The 23822-nt window shown below is 30.1% G+C and overlaps 1 protein-coding gene and 1 long non-coding RNA gene across 2 annotated transcripts; both read right to left on the reverse strand.

Annotated features, from left to right (window-relative positions):
• Window positions 1-506: 506 nt before the first annotated feature.
• LOC132745612 (uncharacterized) lies at window positions 507-15010 on the reverse strand. Its single transcript, XM_060734564.1, has 6 exons — window positions 14855-15010; window positions 14519-14563; window positions 12321-12626; window positions 1870-2010; window positions 1449-1524; window positions 507-1198 (listed from the first exon to the last, which is right to left on the reverse strand). The coding sequence occupies exons 1-6, from the start codon at window positions 14898-14900 to the stop codon at window positions 646-648; spliced, it is 1167 nt and encodes a 388-aa protein (XP_060590547.1). The 5' UTR covers window positions 14901-15010; the 3' UTR covers window positions 507-645.
• A 386-nt stretch (window positions 15011-15396) lies between these two features.
• LOC132745608 (uncharacterized) lies at window positions 15397-22782 on the reverse strand. The gene is made up of 4 exons (XR_009627871.1): window positions 22643-22782; window positions 21148-21226; window positions 18473-18688; window positions 15397-17868 (listed from the first exon to the last, which is right to left on the reverse strand). It is a non-coding gene; the product is annotated as an uncharacterized LOC132745608 (long non-coding RNA).
• Window positions 22783-23822: the final 1040 nt, after the last annotated feature.

Genomic DNA, 23822 nt, shown 5'->3' on the forward strand with positions numbered 1-23822 from the left:
TTGCTCTGTAGGAAATGTACCAACTTACCCAATCTGCTGACACCCCAAACCACAGAAGGCTGTTTAAGAACCTCGCAGTCAACTGTTGGATGTTATGTATTGCCATTTAATAGAAATAAGACTTTTTCAGATAATAGGCCAAATTGTGAAATAAACTACCTAGAGACCAAAGACAAATCAAATCTGTACAAATGTTTAAGAAACATTGAAACGTACGTATTTAAGTTCTTCTTTTCCTTTTTTATTGTCAGATATATACTGTGATCTATAAACTGTAGCATTTTGAACTGTGGATAGGAGATTTTGTATATAATTACTGAATGGTAAATAAATATATTGTTTTTATACCTTTCATTACATGATGTTAATGTATAATGGTGAGTAATTTTATTTACTAATACTAATGCCTTTTAGATATTGTAAAACACCATTGAACATACGTAGAGGTAAGCGCGTAATCGAATTTTCAAGTTTCATGTAGATAAAGGGTATAATTTGCGTTTTTAATATCTACATATATGTTTTAAAATTCAGTAAACATTAAAGTGGGAATGTAGATAAGAGACAGAGCTCTAAATAATCTTTACTAAATATACAAATATATTAAAAACAAATATGTCGGATTGTAAAAAGAATATGTCAGTATTATCGCGCATTTGCGACATGATAATGGGAAACGTCTTCCTCGACTTCGTGACCAGGAAACTTGCTTGCATTACCAATTGTACTGTATACATCAACAACCGCTACTTTAACTGTTCCTGCGTTACTTAAATGATGATATTCATTAAATCCTTGGAATGGTTGAACAGTAGCCGCATTAGTTGTATCATACGTGTTGTCATTGACTGCTGAATTATTATTGTTTTGCCTAGCGTCCGCTGGTTTGGCTTTTACAGTTGGATTTCTTTTCTGGCCAGATGACACACGTGTTGAATGGTCGTGATTGTTTCCTTTGTTGATAAACTGTTTTAAATCAGAGTTACATTTTAAATCGGCAGTATTTATCTGTTTTTTATGTTTAGCAGATTCTGCATAATGATACTCATTATCTGAATTATCTATATTCCTTTTTGTATCTGCTGTTTGGTACATTGGATTTTCTGTCATGTAATAATCGTCATCTTCATCGTCATTATGTTTCTTTGTGACACCTTGGTTGGCTATTTTTGGCAGTTTATTTCTTTTAGTAGATCTTCTGGAAAAGAGGAATTTTAAATCTTGAAAAAAAACAACAACTTTATCGTAAGAATTTAACACTTTTTTCACACACTCGAGTTACCTTATTCAACAGATACAATGAAATGAAAACTATATCACAAAACGGCCTCCATAACTTCTGATCATCTCTAAAAAATTCAATCTTATTTTGTTCCACAAAATGTGAATATCATAGCTATATGAGGAATACAATATATGAAAATTATATGAACAAGTATCGAACTAACCTTCTGCAAATTATAACAATAAGTATAACAACTGCCCTGCAGACTAAAGCAGCAATAGAGGCCGCCACAACTGGTACTGAAATACAAATCATTGCTTTTATGATAATATTGCATGTACGTTAAGATAAAGCAGTGGTAACTTCATTGGTGCTGATGAAATCTGAAAGTTTCTTTATTACATTAAAGAGAATAATGTATTCGAGTTCAAAATATATAAATGTTTATTGATGCTATTGCAGTCAGTGAACGTGCCTTTGTTAATACGCGATCGCAAAGAATGTTGTATCATCATTAATAGTTGTATCGATATACTTTCAGCAATATTGCTGTTTACAGGATTATGCGTGTTAGTAAAATATGAATAAGCAAATAAACCAGACACTTTGAATGCTAATCTTCTCTCTTATCGCTGAATACATACTAATGATGTTATCTTTGTCTTTGTCAGTTGAATTGATATATTTGTCCTTTCCAACACTTGAATTAGGGTATGACGTTGACGTTGTTATTGACGTTGATGATTTATTTTGCGTTGGTTCGCATATAACGTTGAAAAGAGTATCTGAAAATATAGTTTTGGATATTGGCATTGTGTAAGAAATATGGTATCAGGGAAAAAACACATTTCATAATAACTCTTGTGTTCTTGATGAGGAAAATAGAGTACATAGTAAAGATATAATGTCAAGGGGCAGGATGTGAAGTGGTTGCACACTTAGATCAAGCGAGAAAAATGGTTGCAAACTTGACAAAATGGCTACCGAGACATGAATATTTACAACACTCGGACGTATTTTCTCAAGGGAGGTGGGTTATAATATTTATCATTTTAGTGATTAGCCTGTCCGTGCTCTGCCTTGTGCCCTGTCCCGTTTTTGTTTGGGGTCCGTCTGGGTTCCTTGCCACTGGTTCTTGTTGCTAGGTCGTTTGGGGGTTGGGTTCATTGAACGCCGCCTTTCCTTGTTGATCTTGTTTATCATATTGTATGTTATTTTGAAAAAATGTTTATGACACATTTAGTTTAAGGTTTCAGCTTCCTAGTTTCTGATTTGACGAAGTTATTGAAAAAAAAATCTGGTCATGTACAAATTTTGCGATTCGATAGGTGACGATTCTAGTCGGATATTCTGCTAATTTATTCACATCTTTAAGTTTTGAAAGTCACAGAACAAGAACAAATATTTTTCTGTCAAAACTGTGTAAAAAATTTAATTTGCATGTTCCAATAAAGTTTTAATATGTTCAAGCGCATTTTAGTTGCAAACTTGTACTTTGCAAACTTATTTATATTTTTTTAGTCAAAACTGCAAAAAGATTCGAAGATGCTCACTCATATTTATTAGTCACAGATATTTCCTTGGCAATTTTATACAATTTTGCTATTTCTCTTGCCTTTATTATTGTTTATGACTTTGACATTTTTAAGGGTTTCTTTATCTTGTTGTCAATTGTTATCCTTTTATTGGCTTGACCACTCCATGTCACGGCCTTTGTGTCCTCTCCTGCTTTTTGTTCGGTGACCCAATAAGTGTCTTTGCGATAGTCCAGTGTGACTGGATTTAGTTAATGGCATATATTTTTTTTTCCATTTTACCTCACTAAGTCATTTTGTAATTTTCTTTGTTTTCAGGTTAAGCGATTCTTTTCTACCAGTTAAAATACATGAAATTAATATCGCTTATCATATAAACAAATATCTCAGAATTTCTAAAAACCACATTTACTTACTATGTTACCATTAAGCCAACAAGATAGACCTTCAGGGGAGGACCCTAGATAATGTTGGTATAACTTTTGGTCCAACCCTTTTGTATGTACATTATATTCATGCTTAAGATATTGATGTTAGATTGTGTGAATTAATCATGTACAAAATATGCAATAAAATATTATTAAACTAAACTGGATTTATAGGGGGAAGGGGGCGGGGTGTTGCATTATCTGAATGTCGCTATGCATCTGATCTTTGTTTATAAAGTACGTGTTCATTAATTAATAAAAAAAAACATTATGAAATATAATAACGGGAAGTTATCAACATAGCTTAACTGAAGTTGCAAGAAGTATAGCATACAGTAGTAACGAAATGAAAACGAAAAACTAAGAGCTTCTAAGATAAAAAGCGTTTGCTGCTACCCCACGGAAACAGTAAAATGCAACATTTTATAAAATTTTAAATATTAGGAATAATTATTTTATCATGTGCTAGTTCTGAGGACGCCTTCATAAGTAACAATATTGACGCATAAGTTTGCAACATAAAAGTTTGCAACTAAAATGCGCTGAAATGATTAATATGATTGCAGATAATACTGACTTAATGACATGTTTTAGGTAAAAAAAGAGCATTATTAGGACTCGTACATTTATTTTTAATAATGGGATTCCAATTTCATTCAAAATCATTTATAAACCAGACACCTTGTGCAACACATAACTTATTTATACAGTTAAATACTATGTAGAAGTTACCTGACGTTATCTTCATACCTGAGAAAACGATTAAGCAAGCACCTTCATATGTGTAATTATCATTTGTAAGGACAGAAAGCGTTAAACTTCGATCCTCCATTGTGAACGTGTGTTGCTGTCCTGACTTTAAGACATTATCGTTGACTCCAAAGCTTAAGCTTTGAGGAACAATGCCATCAACGAAAGAGAATGAAATATCGACGTCTGAAGAAGTTGAAGTAATCGAACACTTACAAAGTGTCTGCTGAAATTTCGGAACTCTAGTTGTTATGTAGACAAGTTTTTGTGACATCAAATTGCCATTGGTGCATATTTCTACAGCTAGATGTAACAAAATAAGACACGTATAAGAAATATTAGATTAGATATCATACTTTTGAATGTAAATTTATCCAGCAGTATACGTATTTCTAATAGAAATTAGTAGTGTATTTATTTTGCATTTTTATTTATTTATTTCCGTGTTGCAATTGTTGTTTTATTCCGCGAAAGGAAACAAACATTTTGACACCAATGATCATAAACAACAACAAACAATACTTTCTCTGTGTTGGGCATGATCTGCTGCCTCAGGTCTGTGATATATGGTAGATTAATATGCATAGTATGGAATTGTAATATAGGTACTGACAGAATATTATCACTTTCTATAATTTACAAGTCATAAACAATGATTAACATAGTATTCTCACCTTAGTATACACTTCAAAATCCTTTTGAATGGCATTGCTCATTATTATTAACATTTTTGTCGAAGGTTCAAAAGATATTCAACAGACACAAAATTTGAAGTGCAACATTGATCTTAATACAAAGAATCCAAACGTGTGGATTGGGAGGGGACATGTATTGATAACACATGCACACTTTAATACATTATCTCTCTGCTATCTATAGCTAATACTGTCGATATCCAATATTCGCGTTACATTTATATATTTATGACGGACTTTTCGAGAAAAAAAGCACATTTTTCAAGTTGTTATCTTGTTTTATATCTGTCGTAATTGATGCATTAGAAGTGTGTACATCTTTAAAGTATTATAAAGCAAGCGTAAACGGGTGCATTATCTCGATATCGGGCCCTATGTATCTTAACATACACGTATGCGTCTTTTAATAACGTACTGCTTACAAAACTTGAAACACACTCGATTTACTACGAGATTTAAGAGATAGTACATGGTAGCTCATTATTTTCAAAGAAAAGTAAATATTAGCTTATGAATATATATGTATATATCTTAATGTTTATATGAATGGGCATTTATCGCGAACGTACCTGGTTTATATTCATTGCCACAAAGTCGTGATAGACCGTTTGAATCTGAAATAAATATCTTAGTGTAATAATAGTTCCATTAGCTTTTAACATAGATAGTATTACCATATTCAATATCAGTTACTTAACTGCAATTTCATGTTTTAGTATTATGAGAAAACAAGTCAGTATGATGCAATGTTGTAAAAAGATTTCCCAAAATAGTTCATCTTAACATTAATCAGTGAAGGTTTGAATCGATTAGCTTTATAAATTACCCATTTTTATTGTTTAATTCGCCTATGACATAAATAACCTGAGTTTACTTACCATCTATACAACATATCATAAGGAGGAAAAAGAATAAAATCATCATTGATATCCTTGTTTCAACAAATAATATAGCTTTTTTCTTAAACAACTAGTTAACCATTTCAAAATACCTCACATAAATTTGTGTCCAATACGACATACATAAAACAAATTGAATCGACGTTTAAATAGTTATATGGTTGAGCGATTTTTGTATATAACCACATCCTACCTTTTCATGTAATGTGTTTATTTCTATTTTTACATTTACATCGGGTAACTGCAATACTGAATGTGTCAATAATTTTATATTCTATTGATATATATCGTGTTCGTTAATTATTGTTTGTATTTTTATGCCGAGTTCGTCTTACCGACTTTCCTCGATAACAAATCAATAATTCCCGTAAAAATATAAAAAAAATACCGATGCCTAACATTCGAGTTAGCCGTTGTACGTATAACTACACGTAGTCAAAAAATATTTATGCATCATACATAGAAATGCCACTTATTATATAGGTAAAAAGAAAAATCGTTAAGTTTACCTCTCACCCCACCCAGCTTGACTAAGCATAAATTTTTATTGATAAAATATAAGTTAAGCAAAAGTACATGTTTCATCATGAACAAATAAGGTTTAAATCAAACTAGATTTTTCATTTTATTGCTACCGAGTATTCTTTCTTTCCCAGAATATTTAATTTATCTGAATGTCGTTTTGATTCTACAAGTGCTCCTATCAGCGCAAATTTATGTGTCTCACTGGTGTGCTTATACAAGCATAGCAGTTTTAAAATAATTGACTCAATATTATTTTTTCTAATTAGGGTCTGTGTTTTAAAGGAAACAACTAAGATGAAATCAAGATTTTATCTAACATGGCAAAATTAAATTAACAACCATCTTTTATTAATTTCTACATGTATCTTAAATAAGCCTTTTGTGTAATAAAATAATGGCAAAAGATTAATATTAAGGATATATTTTTTCGATTTGCTCTTCCATGGGTATGCAGTTTATTTATGTTGCAGTGAAAACAACACATTTTAAGGACTTAATATGTCTGACAGCTTTTAAAAGTTAAATTAACGGTTATCGAAAGTATCGTTAAACATAATTGTAAAAGAAAGTGTGACATAAAGTTGGATAAAATAACAAACAGCGTATCAAAAACAAAGTGTGGTATTCAGTTGCACGAACAAAGTCCACATTCTTCATAGAAAGTGTGACATAAACTATAAAACAAAGTCCTGGAATATATAAGTGAAATATAACATGATAGGCCATTTGACATAAGGAAACATGGTAAAGATTCAGTATGGAGGGTGATGGAGAGGAAAGAAGAAAAGAGAAAAAAAATCTCTCTAAGTTAAGCGGTGAAAAACGATTCCAATAGAGCAATAACAAACAAGGAGTAAAATAAGAGAATATGTAAATGGGCCCATTTAACAAACATAGTCTAATAATCTCATTACCTTTCATAGATTTTTTTTTTTATATAAAATTTCAATTTAAAGATACATAATTATGGAGAAAAGATAATAGACAAACTATCGTTCTAGCCATGTGAAAATACAAGATCAGTCAACTAATGTCTTAGCAAGGTAAAGTAGACAACAAAATCAGAACAATCTCTAGCAGGGATCGGCTTTAAAAATAGCAAAAATCTTGTTGCTTCTTTTCATTTTATTTCAAAGACACACATAGATAATGAAACATATATACATTATATAATGTACAACATCTCTTGGGCTAAATATGACATAAAATATCACAATTTTATGTCCATTACAATAATAGTAATCTTGATGCTAGATTTAGCAGCATGACATTTTACAATATCTAAATACGTATATTCTAAATGAAGGTAAAATATAAAGGGCTAGGTTCACTAATGGTCAAATTTGCCTCTGTCTCAGAATTAGCTCAAACATATATATGTATGAGAGCACTATGTCTAACGTGCAAAAACGTTAAAATCTTTTAAAATCAGATACAAACATATTATAGTTTTATGTCAGTCAAAAGTATAAACACACAATTCACAAGAATAAACATTTTCAAGTTTTTCATTATATATTTATAAATATCAGTTGCATGCTGACGGTGTAATTTCTGTGAATAATAGCTTTCTTTATGATTTTATTTAAAATTTGTTCATAGTTAATCAAAATTTGTTCCATTTTAAATATTTAAATGAACAACAATGCTTGAAAATGGTCAAAACAGTTTTATATATTATCACGTTACCATGGTTACTATTAAACTGTGTTTCAATGGTTCTTTGAATTACACCATCAATATGAATTGGCAATGGTATATAATTACACTAAGCATTAAAACATAAATTGCTTATCCTTAAAATACTTTGAAATTAACTGTGTATACACAGTCAGAACACCTGTATATAGTTAGGACTAAGATTTATTTAGTATGTCCACAGTCTTAAATGTTAGTTCATATAGTTGTGTTTCTGCTAACTTGGAAATCAGAGGATGTCTTCATCAACTATTTTCCTGTATCCTCTTTTTATTTACAACTCAATAGTTTTACATTGTTATGCTTTTTATCTGAATATTTGTTTTTTTAAAAAAGAACTCTTACCTAATCCAAACAATTTAATATTGGTCAGATTTGAATTTATCATATTATTACAGGTGTGCATGTGGTGAAATTATCTAACAAAACTCTAAATATATGTACACGTAAAATACACTCTATTAATCCTAAAACATATTTATATAAGCTTCGCAAGTTAAATCATTCATTTAAGTCACATGTAACCTCAATTTCATGGTTAAAGGGAGCTAATGCCCTTAACGTCACTCGTGTGTGTTCCTTAATCATTCGGCAAAGTTAGTCTAGACCAAGTTCATTCGTCTGTTTGTAGTGTTTCGTACATCTGATCAGTTGCGTTAGCTTTATATCTTTCATATTCATGTGACGAATTCTTATTGTGTATGCCGTCACTAAAACTACCTTTTCCAGACGTATTCTCAAACTCGTTTTCCAAATTGTTTGTGTCCGACTGTTGGTTATTAAGGTTTAGATATTGACTAAAAAGAAGTAAAATAAATTATGGAAATGAATTGTAATAATAACCACCTTCGTGTTGTATTGAACGTACGTTATATGTGCGATTTACATTGTATATTGCAGACACATACTTTAGTTTTATAAGAATGGTGTTGCAAATGACATTAATTGTTTTCCCCGTAGATAAGGCAACAATTACATTTATCACTAAATGTTAACCATTTTGAGAGTTTTCAAAACATTTTATCAAAATGATATTCAATTCTTGATTAACTATTTAATCCGTTATAAATCTATATCGAGTCTAATTAATCATAGTATGTCAAGGGACAGAAAATATAACACTTAATATATTAAGCTTGGAAGACATAAATAAAACTGCATTGTGTGCATCGATTATGTATTTTATTCTTTATTCAAAATTTATTATATTGATAATTACTTATTATTTATTTATGACATTCGACATTGCAAATTTGTTATTGCTATTTAAAATTTTGTGTACTTACCTTTTGCCATGTGAATTGTTTGTTTCTGTATAAAGATGTTGGTACGTGTCAGCCGGTAATTCATTTCCTTGTCTGTCGAGACCTCAATAAACATTTTGGTCAGGTATTTCGTAAGTGTTAGTATCAACATTCACGTTGCTCTATGTTTGGTACTAAACCCGACATTGTGACTTTATTTGATTGATTGCTTGGTCTCTTGTCTTTTCAATCGCCCGATGCCTGAAATATACCAGACAATGGATACCATCTTTGCAACTCTTATTTTAATAGGAAATCATGAATAAAAATAATGTATTGTTATGGATGCCATGTAACTTTATTATTAGCAACACATGTACAAATTGTTTATTTTACCCTCACTTTTTTCATTAATGCTAATTTCCCGTAGGCCTCTGGGAGTTATTTTTTACTGTTAATGCAAGTGTACACACGTGACTAAGAATTTTGTACTGTTACATAGGTAACAGTATTTTTTTAACAGTATAAAATCTGGTCACGTGGTCTATTTTCTAAATAAAATAAAATAAAATGGCCGCCATTTTTTTCTCGATTCATTCTTATTTTCGACGTTAAATCCCGATAGGACATCAATTTCTTCTCTGGAGTAACTATGACTCTCATAAAATTTTAGTTGTTCGCACCTGGTGTGCTTTTCGCGTATAAAATATCTTTTTGTTGAATAGTCAAAAATTGAACATCCGTTTTCAACGAAGTAATTGCAATGTAAATAATTTTTGTGTCAAACTGGAACATGCAGACGTTTTTAAGCATTGCAACAAAGGATTATTTAACAATTTTTAATCAGTGAAACGTTACAGATATGGTGGACAGACATAGGATATCATCGCTGTTTTTGTCAAAACCATGTTAAGAGTATTCTGGAAACAAAAAGGATCAGATTTCAACAGATCATTACCGTTAAATGGGTTAATGTTTTGTTTTCTAAATAAAACCTAGCTTATTGTATGTTTTATGATTTGTAGATATCATCACTTGCTTAAAGAATAAAAGAAAAAAGAAAACTTCTCAAGTAGGCCTAAAGTACACTTAAAACTTAAAAGGTAAGGACAGTTTAGTTATTGTTACTCTTGGTTTATTTTGTTAAGTTAGATTTAGTTGACACTTTCAGATCATCACAGTATTTTTGTTCCGGGTAATAAAATAAAATAACACACTGGGTTTGGGAGTAACAGTAAAAATATCATCCCTCGTAAAAATACTGTTACCCTCGGCTACGCCTCGGGTAACAGTATTTTCCTCGGGATGATATTTTTACTGTTGCCCACAAACCCATGTGTTATTTATATACTAACATGTATTTTTAAAAAACATCTTAATCAGAAACACATTTGATACTGTTACTACTCATAGTACGTTTATACAAATAACTGTATAATTAACAAGTTTGCAAAATAAATGTAACTACAAATAGTTTGTAAAACAATAACAGTGCTAAAACAATGCTATGATCAGCAACAAATATGCAGTACTATTAATCACTAGAATAAGCTACTGTTGCTACCAAGCAATACTGCAAGGCACATGTCGTTTTGAACATTATTTCGCAAATCACACTATGTGTTTCAAATAGTTAGGTATCTCAGTCATTTATCGCAGAACAAAAAGGCACAAAGAAAAAAAAATTAAAACGAACCTTTTCATACAAATCACGAAAATGATTACCAAGATGACAATGACACTGCCACCAAGTACCGGTAACACAATCAGGGCTACAGTGCAATAATAAGTCGATTCTTATAAACATAATTTAAATATAGAAGCAATGCAACAACAAATTGTTAAAAATTTATTATTTTTTTTAATACTGTTTAAAACAAAATTATCAGACACGTATTGTATCTTGTTCATTTTATATATTTGTAGGGGTTTTTTTTATTACAGAAAATATGAAAATATGAACAACAAAAAGAAATTCTTTTAAAACATGTTTTAAGTTTAAGATATTTTTTTTATCTTTTATAGAAAAAATATGTGCTACAATTTATTAATTTGTTTATTAATCTCACGTTTCTTTTATTATTATCTTAATACACACTTAGTATATGGTTGTTGTCCTCGTCTGTTGATTTTTCCTTATACTTGTTTGTACTCACACTTGAACTTGAGTCAGGATCTAACGATGATGATGTCATTGCTGTTGTAGTATGAGGCAATGTACGGTCACATAGAACATTGAAATATGTATCTGAAATAGGTATTTTAAATGTTAGTTATAATATATAAACAGAAAAAAAAACACGAAAAATTGCAACAATGACTCGAACCACGCAGTCCTTGGATTGTCGGTTCAGTATGCTAACCACAACATCACACGAACCATTGCATTTTTTTCTGCGTGCTTGTTGACATGATAAATGTAAGTTATTTTTTACTTTATATTCTGTGAGTATGTTGTAAGATTTGGCATTGTAATTGTAATTAAGGTTGCATTCTATCATTTACCACGACGCTAAAGTTATTTTGTTCAACCGATACATGTGCATTTCTGGTAACAATGTGATCCATCGGAAGCATTAATCACAACAAAAATACAAGAGAATTGAACACTCGGTCTGATTGAGTCTGTACATGAAGCATAATGAGCGGTACTCAATTCTCAATACTGAATAGTGCTGGCATCAATGAGCCCGAAAGGACCAGAAAAATATAACAACACTGAAGTGAACTACGGGGCAACATTTTACAGCTGCCACACAGCACTTGACACCTGCTGTTGTGAAGTATAAAAATATGAAACAAAGTGATCCCTCGACATTCGAGCTTTCATTTCTTTCATTTAATGAAACAAAATGACCTAATTTCATTTAAATTTAAGTTTTGTCCCTGGTTTTTACTTCTGGAAGGCGATACACTTTAAGTTGAAACAATTTATAACACATAGGAATGTAAGTAAATCTAATCTTCTCAGTGACTTATTAAGTCTTTCCTAATCAGAATTATTTTTGATTAATCCTACGATTAAGAAAATTAAGAAAACTAAATGTTTTATTAATATCACTTGTCATTAATAGATTATTATTATTCTTCAGTCAGGTTTTAATATGTGACGTAAGTAAACATGAGTTGACATGAATACAAAAACTGGTAAAAATATGGAATGGTTCACATAATGCAATCAGACAGAAAGGATCCTGATAGGAATGATTTTGTCGTGTAAAGACTTTCAATCGTCAGTAAATCATTCATACACCAGGCTCGCACACAACTGGTTTATATAGTTAAAATATATGTAGAAATTACCTGACGTTATCATCATACCTGAGGAAACCATTAAGCAAGCACCTTCATATGTGTAATTATCATTTGTATGGACAGAAAGCATAAAACTTCGATCCTTTGTTGTGAATGTATGTTCCCCTCCTGACTCTATTTCATTATTGTTGACTTTAAAGCTTAAGCTTTGAGGAACCATATCATCAACAAAAGAGAATAAAATATCGACCTCTGAAGTGCTTGAAGTTATAGAACACTCACAAAGTGTCTGCTGAAACGTCGGAACTCTTGTTGTTGTTATGTAGGCAAGTTCATTTGACGTCAAATTGTCGTTGCTGCATATTTTTACAACTAGACGTAACAAAACAAGAAGCGTTTAAGAAATTATAATCGATTGTTGTTGTTAGGAGAAAGTGTTACGATAAATGTCAAAAAAGAAGAGTTTTTATTCTAGTTGTCAATCTAATTATTGTTTCTCTGCTATATTAAGATGTCATTCTATAACTCTAAATATATTATTAAAGATATTTCAGGATCAAAAAGTTCCCAAAGACTTAACACGAATCCTAATATATTTTTAAAACACCAATTATAATAATCATAAACAACAACGATCAAACGTTTATGGTGTTTAGCCTAATCTGCTGGCCTCAGGACTATGATATTTGGTAGATTACCCTACATTGGGAATGTTATTGTTACTGACAAAAAAGTTATCCCTTTTATACAGTTTACATAAAAAGTGATCACATAGTACATTGTATCCTCACTCCGATCTATTTTTAAAAATCTTTTCGGATAACATCGTCTGATTATGATTTAAATATTTACCAAATGTTCAACAGATATTAAGGTATGAGTCCACTAATGGGCACTATAAGGAACTATAAAATTGACAACATAGGTCAGTTATATACCTTAAAAGACACAAGAATGCAAAATTTAAACAAAGTTTACCGTATGGTTTTTATGAGTTCTGGAGATTTTTCTTAAGTAAAAATTGGCTATTAGAAGGGCTCTTTTTCAGAAATGAGAAACTCTAAATATTCTATTTTATAATCATTATGAAAAAATGTTTTCCATGAAACATTTTTAAGAAACAAATAATAGCAATCAGCTAACAAATGACCCATAAAAATTATTGTTTCTACTCAAAATGTTTGAAATAGGTATATAAATGTTACCCTACCCCACCAATTTTAAGTAGTTGTTTGATCATTTTTCTACTTGATTCAAAATATCCCTAAAATTTACCTAAATCAGGGGCTGTTTTCAAAATTTGCATAAATTTTCTTAAAAGTATATTGGTTGCGCTTGTCAAATATAAAATACTTTTACCATCTAGTTTTTATTTTATTAGACTTTGAAAATATCAGGTACCATATTTGATAATAAATTTGGCACAATTTAGCCCAAAATGCCAATTATTATTTCATAATTAAAATAAAACACTATTTTCTTCTGAATAGTGATCTGAGAGACACAAATAATGTTCAAAGAAAAAGAAAAGAAAGAAAAAAAGTTGCCTCTTCTGGGGCTTGAACCCGCGCCCCTCAGTTACAATGCAATTGACAGTAGATCTAGCCTATTTGAATACTCTTCAAAGTGGAGGTAATGCATTAGGTGGATTATACCTTAATTAAGTGGACTCAAAACTTGTAGTTTATGAAGGAATCCAAACGTGCAATTTGATAATTGCAACGTTATGGTTAACATATCGTCAAATATGCAGAGATGACACAAATCTTTTTAAGGAGGTGCGGACGAATAGACGACATAATACACCGAATTTTTTTGCACATTAAACAGAGTTGGAGGGGCAATGATTCATATTGTCTACACATGCATACTACAGCATTGATTAAATTATCACTCTACTATCAGTAACTAATAAGGTTGATATCCACAATTCGCGCGACATTTATATATCTGTGTCGGACATTTCATGAAAAATAAAGAACATTATGTCTAGGTTTATCTGGTTTTACATCTGTCGTAACTGACGCATTAGAAGTTCGTACATCTTTAAAGTATTCTAAAGCAATGTAAACGGATGCATTATCTCCATATCGAGTCCTATCCATCTTACCATACATGTATGCGTCTTATAATAACGTACTGCTCGAAATACTTCGAGATTTAAGATATATTACATGGTAGCTCATTATTTTCAAAGAAAAGTAAATATCAGCTTATGTATATATCTTTATGATTATATGAATGGGTATTTATCGCGAACATACCTGGTTTATATTCATCGCCACAAAGTCGTGATTGACCGTTTGAATCTGAAATACATATATCTTAGTGTAATAAAAGTTCCTTATCATACGACGATTAGCTTTTCACACAGTTAGTATTACCATATTCAATATCAATTACTTAACTACAATTTCATTTTTTATTATTTAAAGTAAACAAGTCAGTATGATGCGATGATGTAAAAAGATTTCCAAAATAGTTCGTGGGATATTTCGTAGTAAACATTACACAGTGACGTTTTGAATCGATTAAATATAAATTTCCCATTTCTATCGTTTAATTTGCCTATGACATAAATAACATATGAATTTACTTACCATGTATACAACATATAAGAAGGAAGATCAAGAATAAAATCATCATTTACATCCTTGTTTCAACAAATAATATAACTTTTTTGCTTAAACAACTAATTAACCATTTCAAAATACGTAACATAAATTGTTTACAATACGAAAAACAAATTGACTCGAGTTTTAAGTTTAAAGGTTTTTTAAATAGTTGGTTGGTTGAGCGATTTTGTTTATAACCTATATTTTTCCTTTTCATTTAATGTGTATATATATATTTTTACATTTACTTCGGGGTAAATGTAATATTGAATTTGTAAACATCTGTGCATTTCAGTGGAAAAGGAAAAACGTTAAAGTTTATATATCATGTTACACAGCTAGATTTAGCCTATTCATATATTCATAAAAGATAAATAAATAAATAAATACAGTTAAATTAATTATTTTTTTCATCATCAACAGACGAATTTAAGTCCAGCTAGAGTTTTCAGTTGCCGAGTCATATCCCTTTTACGGAATATTTGTCTGAATGACGTTTTGATTCAACCAGTGTTCCTATCAGTGCAACTTTCAATGTTGAACGTTACATGGTCGGCAATATTAGATAAGTTATCATCTTATATTTTCTTTCATTGTATCTTGAATTAGCCGTTTGTGTATAAAAAATAATTCGAAAGGTGAATTTTCAGTAAATTTATTTTAAATTTGCTCTTCCCTATGGTGGCATCACGGAGTAAACCAAAACATTGTAAGGACTGAACATGGCTAACAGCTAACCGATGTCAAAAGTTTTATTTTCTGTTGTCAAAGGTATTGATAACTTATCAAAAGAAAGCTTGACATAAAGTTTGAACAAACAAAAAACAACGTTCCAAACCAAGGTGTGACTTAAAGTTGGACGAACATTGTCCAAATCATACATAGAAAATGTGATATAAAATATAAATTCTAACAAGCTTCATGCTATTCTTCTATCAAACACATAGTTTGATAGCAGTGTAAAAACGAAGTTCAGTCAACTGATGTCAGAGCAAGTTAAAGTTTGAAACTGCAGAATCAGAACAATCTCTAGCAAGGATAGTTTACTCGGCAATAAAAAAATTAAAAAACCTTGATTGTTCTTCTGATTTTATTTAAAAGACTAACTTGAATAATAAAACATATACATTGTGAAGAACATCTTTTAAGCTAAATATAATTTAACATAACATATTATTACTTTATGTACAACAAGAAACATGATGCTAGATTTAGCAGATATTTGCAATATCTAAATATGTAGTATAATTATGCAATAAGAAGGTAAAATATAAATTCATTCCTGCTATCAATATGCAGTTTAACATACTACAAAAAATTCACTTCAAACTTAATCATGCATGTACATCAATTATTCAAAAGCTCAGCATGAATTAATTTGAACATGATCTAGAACATCAAAAATATTTACAAATTTAAAATTAGCCGCTTTCTTTTTAATTCTTTTTTTTTTTAAATCGCGTACTTAAAGAAGAAGAGATAAGATGATCTTAGTCAGTTCCTGTTGTAGATTATATGAACGTTTCATAACTTTATTATTGAAATGTTACATTCCATAGTCATCCGCTGATTGGAAACTCACAAAACTGTTACTAATTTTGTATCTTCTCATCGTTTAGGGATGATAGCTTGACACAAAGAACACAATGATATATGGAAGAACTGTTGTAAATCTTAGATATCACAATCGCATCCTTTAAAATGTTACAACTTGTACAAAGTTATCACTGCAAAAACTGTGAATTAAATAACACTGTCAAAGTAATCTACAATACAATAATGAAATACCCTAAAACAACTCAATAGTTCTACATAAATATGCTCATTATCTTAAAAAATGTGCTTATTATATTTTATGGAATGGCCAGATTAGTTCTGTAACAATATAAATAAAACTTAATCGACCGACACGTTCACCAAAATTAAATGTTTCTCAATTTTAGGGTTTAATACTACACTACAATTATGGTGTATAAATCTCATAACTATCGTTCTATATGTAGTGAAATTGCAAGTTTCTCTCACAATGAATTGCTTAATTTACGCTTTATCGCTCATAAGGAACTTGTACTGAATACTATACATCATACTTATTATTCCAATAATTCTTATATGTATTTTAAGCATTCGTCTGGAACAAATTACATTTTACTATTAAGCAATATTTGGCATTATAATCTTTCAAAACCAGCTGAAAATGTTTTTTCTTATTTTACAATTAGACACATGATGATAACTGAAACCACTTTAAATTGTTAGCTATTGATGATGATGTTTTTATTATAATGAGTTAATCTATAAATAATATGATTAATACGATTGTCAGTCGATTGAATGAATAAAAATATCTTAGCTTTACATTATTAAGATACATAAAAAATTTTGTTTGAACAAAAAAGATTTCAAATTTTGTATAGATCTACAAGTACTTTTCTTTGTTTCGTTATAAATTATTTGTCTATTTCTTTGTCATTGTTAAATCATAAGGCCGTCATAAAAAGTATACATGTTTCCTTTTTCTCTAGATAAGAATATTATTATTATAAATCCAACTTCATCATATCAATTTATTATAGATGCTTCATATGTATGCATGGAATCTATCAGATTATTAAAGGTGTTGCTGAATTCTTCTTACAAAACTATTGATAACAATTACATCTCTTTCAACACATTTAGCTTAAACATGTGTATATTAGCCCTAAAGTTTCACAAGTTCTAGCGTTCATTTAAGTCACGCGAAATGTCTAGTTTAAAGATATGACAAAAAAACCTCGTGTTCCTTAATCTTAGGTAACGCCGTTCTAAATATGTGTCATTTGTCTTTTTGTAGTGTTTCGTACATCTGATCAGTTGCGTTAGTTTTATAACTTTCATATTCATTTGACGAGTTCTCACGATGTATGCTGTCACAAATACTATCCTTATCAGGCGTATTGTTATGCTCTTTTTCTAAACTGTTTGTGTCCGACTGTCGATGACTAACGTTTTGAGTTTTGCTGTAAAGAAATAAAAATGAATTGTCGAAATAAGTTATAATAAACACCATAAGGAAGCGTGACTTATTTTAAAGACGGTACGTTATATTTGCCATATAATTTGAATATGACATACATGTACTGTAATTTAACAGAATGGTGGTGCAAATGTACATTAATTGATTTAACCATAGGAAAAAGCAATATTTGAATTTTACGTTTGATGGTATTGTAACAAATAAACCATTTGGGGAATTTTCAACATAGCTGCTAACATTATATCAAAATAAAACACAAATTGAAATAAAGTAAAATTTTCCATTGTTTGATTCCTTTGTTACTCGTTAAGTTTTTGTATTAATTGTCTGGCTAAATTACAGGAGAAATCTCATGTGCCTTTGGCACAGCCAAAGTACATTAACGCGATTCAAAAGGACGGAAAATATACCACTTTGTATATCAAGCTTGGTAGATAGTATATGTAATCTGTATTGTATGCAACGATTATGTTTTATTTTTTCTTTATTCAAAAGAAATTATTTTCAATATTTACCGATGTGTTATACTCGTATATGACACTCGACATTTACAAAACTTTATTACTATCGAATTATTGTGTATTTACCTTTCGCAATCTGAATAATTGGTTTCTGTATACAGATGCTGGTACATTTTCACCCGATGGAGCATTGTCTTGCCTATTTAGACCTTCATAAATATTTTGGTCAGGTATTTTCATAAGTGTTAGTAACACACTCGTTTTGTTCTGTGTTAGGTTCTAAGTCAGACATTGTGACTTCATTTGTTTGATTCGTTTCTTTTGTCTTTCGCAGACCGATGCCTGAAATATATCAAACACTAGATCCAGATCCGTCAATACGAGAATCGGTCGAAATGTGAATAATGAAAAAATATTAAGATGACATGTAAACTTTAATATTAGCAATACGTGTACAAGTTTTACTTCAACGCAATATTGAAAAATAACATTTTAATTAGAAAAATACTAGTTCATGCAATAATGATTATATTATTAACAAGTGTACAAATGTTATTGCAAATTGTTATTACACAATTATGATACAAACAATGTAATAATCGGCAACAATCATCGTCGGATACCCACGGTTGATTAACATGTAGCATAACATGTAATCAATCGTGAGTAAAATTGCGTCGATATACAGCAACATGTGCAAATTTGAAATCCGTGTTTAGCAAAATTCACATTCTTCGACAAGAAGGTAATCAGAAACAAAATAGCTGGCAGTATCCACGTTGTAAAACTGTTTCACGTGTCTTCTTAATATAAAAGGCAAAATTATCCCCCAACTAAATTATTCCACAAGCAGAGACCACAAAAGTTATAATTTTCCTAGAAATAACGTCTCACCAAAATTAAATGCCATATAGAAAGAACGTTTTGATTGGTTTTAATTGTCTCAAGAAATAGTGAGGCAACCAATTAAAAAGTTGTCTTTGATATACCTCTTATCGACTGGATATCGGCGAAAAAAACCCACGGCTGATAAATGTGAATAATTCGTCCGTTGGTATCCGATGATGACAAATGTGGAATACTGTAAAACACTGGATTAATGTGGTACATGTAGTGATGCTGTAAGACAATCTGTACCGTATGTTCCTTTTTGAACATGTTTTCGCAAATTACATGATTCATATTCTCTGAGTGTATTGTAAGATTTGGAATGTTGTCATCATTTATGAATATTTTTTTTCTCTCCACGACGACGTTATAGTTTAGTTTGTTGTATTGATACAGAAATATTTATTATAATAATAATAATAATAATAATAATAATAATAATAATCATATTAATAATAATAATAATTATCTATATTTTGACTTAATACAATTGATGTATTATAACATTTTCTTTTTTTTTTGTTTTGGCCAATCTTTGGCGAGCTTTCATAATTGTGAAAGGGATGCGGTTTTCAAACTTAACTTACACTGAGTAGGTAATTTCCACGATTTCGAAAACAAACATAGCGTTTAACATATAGCCGGCAGGTAAACTGGAAAAACAATCATCACATTAAAATTGAGTCTAATTATTTCAGTTTATTTGTTTCAAATTACTTCAAACTTAAAAAAAATATAAGTTAACAAAAATTAAAATTACTTCCAGAGAAAACGATATTTGATACTTCGTCTAATGTCAATCTGTAAAACGAACTTGATTGTATGGCTAAAATAGCTTTCAAGGGAAATCCGAAGAAAGGCAAAACAAATACTGTGGTAATCAGAACTTCATATTTCAGAATAATAACAGTTTCACGGTAGATACCTTTTTACAACGAGTTAATGACTTCCTGCTTCAATGAAAAGTTTATTTTTAAACCTGTTGCTATGGTATAAACGTTATGTACATGTGAATGTCAAATAGCAAATATGCGAGTTTTGGGGGAAAATTACATCAGTTAGGGAAGGCACATTTATAGTGTGTAGCGTTTATTTTTAAGAGAAGAGAAAATTGTTTTTAAGGGAGTTTTGTTGATTTGTTAAAGTTGGTTGAATTTAATTGTGGTGATATTAATTGAACAGGGTTCATTGCTTGTAATAAGTTGTATTGGTTGTTGTATTTTATTTGGTTGTTGAGGTTTATCTGTTTGGTAAGATATACTTTGTTGATATTGGTTGAGTTGTATGAAGTGATTCTGTCTGGTCAAGATGATTTGTTGATGATTTGTTTGATGATATTTTATCGTTTTATTTGATCATAAGTTGTTTAGAGCTTGAGATCGCCAGGTGTCTAGTCTTGTTTCGTATGCAAGACGTATACGTGAAAAGATATTTTGTATGAATGGTTGATAAATGGTGTGTGTTTGTTTTTGGTGTAAATAATGAACAGAGTTCTTTGTTTTGGGCGTAAGTAATAATCAGAGTTTGTTGTTTAAATGTATATATGGATTTGAGATAGAAAAAGATAAAAACACCTTAAAAAATAGTGTTAAGTAAACAATTACATGCTAGTTTTCCAACTGAGATTTTTTTAAAATTTAAGTTAGGTGTTGCGTCCCAGCCTCGATATCTTCGAAATTGGTTCTTGTTTTTTGTTGTTTTTTTTACTAAATCTTTCCTTAGATTAAATAACATCAAGGCAGTCATTCTCCTGACAACGTGCAAGAAATAGCCTAAATAGATGTAAACTTCAGTCAGATTGATCTGACATGGCTTTTATTTTATTTCGCTTGTCAAGCAACACATAAACCTATGTTGGTATATAAATATAAAAAATACAAAACAAAAAACATATCAACAATTATCGAACTAACCTTCTGCAAATTATAACGATAAGAATTACAAATGCTGCCAAGCAGATGAAAGCAGCGATACATGCAGTCACAATTGGTACTGAAATACAAAACATTACTATTATGATTATTTTGAATATACGTTTAGATAATACAGTGGTAATTTCATGTTGGTAATAGATTTTGAAACTTTCCTTTATAAATTCAATATTGTTGTATAAATACACACTTAGATACTATTTGGAGAGTAATCTTTGGGGAAAACTTATTCTTAACAATATATGAATCTTTCATAAAGGTTATAAAAATATGTATGAAAACGCTTAGTCATGCATATTTGTAAATAGAGTAAAAGCAGATTACTCCTATTCTAATGTGGGTATCAGACAGGGTGAAAATTTATCTCTCCTGATTTTTTCTCTTAGTGATTTCATCTACATCAGTTATAATTCATGAGGTGTAAAATTCAACATAATGAGTTCGACACTGTAGCTATATATTTTATAAGCTTTTCATGATACTTGAGGCAGATGGCACCATTTTAATGACAGATATTGCAGGAAAAACTGCAAAACCTTTTTAATATCTCCGCTGATTACTGTGATGCTTGAAAACTTAAATAATTTCTTCCTAAATAAAGTTCTTGATTTTTTTAAGGGAAAGATAACTTTACTATACTTTTACATTCAAAAATTAAAGTTAAGTAATCGTAAATGAATACAAATATGCAGGTGTCTGGCTCATTTTTTTTCAAAACAAAGCAAAAATTGCCAAACAAGCTACAAAGCCATGTATTTTAAATAAAAAAGTCCAAACATCTCTGTCAAACCTTTGAATTTTCAAATAGATCGATTTTACAAAAATGTTAAACCTTTACTTTTTTAAAGCTGTAAAAGTTAGGGATTTGGCAATTTAGAAAAGAGTGCAGCCTAAGTTTTTTAAAGCATATTTTTATGTCTAAAGAAAATTACCTCTTATATAATTATATATGACAAAAACTGGTACAAAACCATTAGCAATTGAATTTAAGTAACGATGATGTCAACTTTTGGTAATAAAACTAATTTTAACAAATTATAAAAGAGCTTACATTAGAAATCATTAAAACATGAACACTGACCCTTCCAATTATGTGGTATATAAACATGTTTGGAAAGTGTTGACAAACTCTTAGGAAAGTATTGACTAAACATTGTGTTGAATTTTGATTATTGTTTTTTTAAATAACTCGTTCCATTTTGACTGAATGTTATACTGTCTCCTGTCCATGTAGAAATGATGTTATATGATGAAGTGTGTGAGTTATACATACCTCGTCAATTGTTTGTAATTTGTAATTAACCTTATATTCCCTTTGCATTGTGTATTGAATGAACAATAAAATCTTGAAAACTTGAAGCAATACTGATGTTTACAGGATTTTCCCTGAACTATTGAAATATGAATTGGAAATAAATATGACACATTGAATGCTAGTTTTCTAAGCGAATTATTACTCTTATCATTGAATACATACTAATAATGTTATTGTCGTCTTCTGTCATATTTGTCAGTAACAACTATTGGATGAGGGTATGTAGATGACGTTGCTATAGACGTTGATAACTTTACCGGCATACAATCGCATACAACGTTGAAAGTAGTAACTGAAATAAAGTTTAAATAACATGTGCATTGTGTAAGAAAAATAACCACTGGGTAAAATCACATTTCCTAAAATCTCTTGTTGACGAAAAAGAAGATGACATAGTAAGGAATAATGATAATGAAAAGGAATACAAATAGATGAGAATTAAATTTATACTGCAAGTGGCAAAGGGGGGTGAAAAAGTGTTCAGAACACACAGTTCTGAGTGATTTCATAACATATGTATGTTTTCTATTCTCAAAAGTTTAAAACAATCAAAGATGAGAATCAAATGTATGCTGTCGAGCGTAAAATGGAAAGAAATAAAAAGTGAATATATCACACAGAAATGATTTTCATGACACGAATAAGATTTCTATTTTTCAAAGGTGTTCTAAACCGAACCAACATTTTGAATGGTAATGTAATGATTCGCCACATAACCAATCGTAATAATCGAATAACGCGTCAGATATAACGATGCACCGCAGATATGATTTACGATTGATTTATTGATTGATTGATATAGAACGACTTGATTTTATTCACGTCTGGTATCTACTTATGTGAGGCGAAAAAGATACTAGAAAATATGTCATTGTATAAAATGTTCAGTGAATATTCTTGTTGCATTACTTTGCGAAACATGATCTCATCACAGAGCATGGTTAAGACTCTTTTGTATTTTTTGTTTCATGTGATTTCCACAATTCATAACCAAGACATCTAGCACTAATTACACACAACTTAAAAAAAGTTGAAATAATTTGTAGAAGTAAATCTTTATCATCATACCTGAGGAAACGATTAAGCAAGCACCTTCATGTGTGTAATTATCATTTATAAGGACAGAGTATACATAGTATGGAATGATAATTTGAGTGCTAACAAAAAATTATCCCTTTTAATATAATTAGCATAAAACAATGAAAACATTGTACATTGTATTCTCTCTCCGATATATACTTAATAATCTTTTGAATGACATTATGATTTTTTTTGCCAAATGTTGCCGAGCAGATTTGTACCAAGGAATCCAAACGTATACTTTGAATATTGCCCCATTATG

The sequence above is a fragment of the Ruditapes philippinarum genome, unplaced genomic scaffold (assembly GCF_026571515.1).
Source record: "Ruditapes philippinarum isolate M1 unplaced genomic scaffold, ASM2657151v2 ctg4512_1_1_1_1, whole genome shotgun sequence".
Taxonomy (NCBI): Eukaryota; Metazoa; Mollusca; class Bivalvia; order Venerida; family Veneridae; genus Ruditapes; species Ruditapes philippinarum.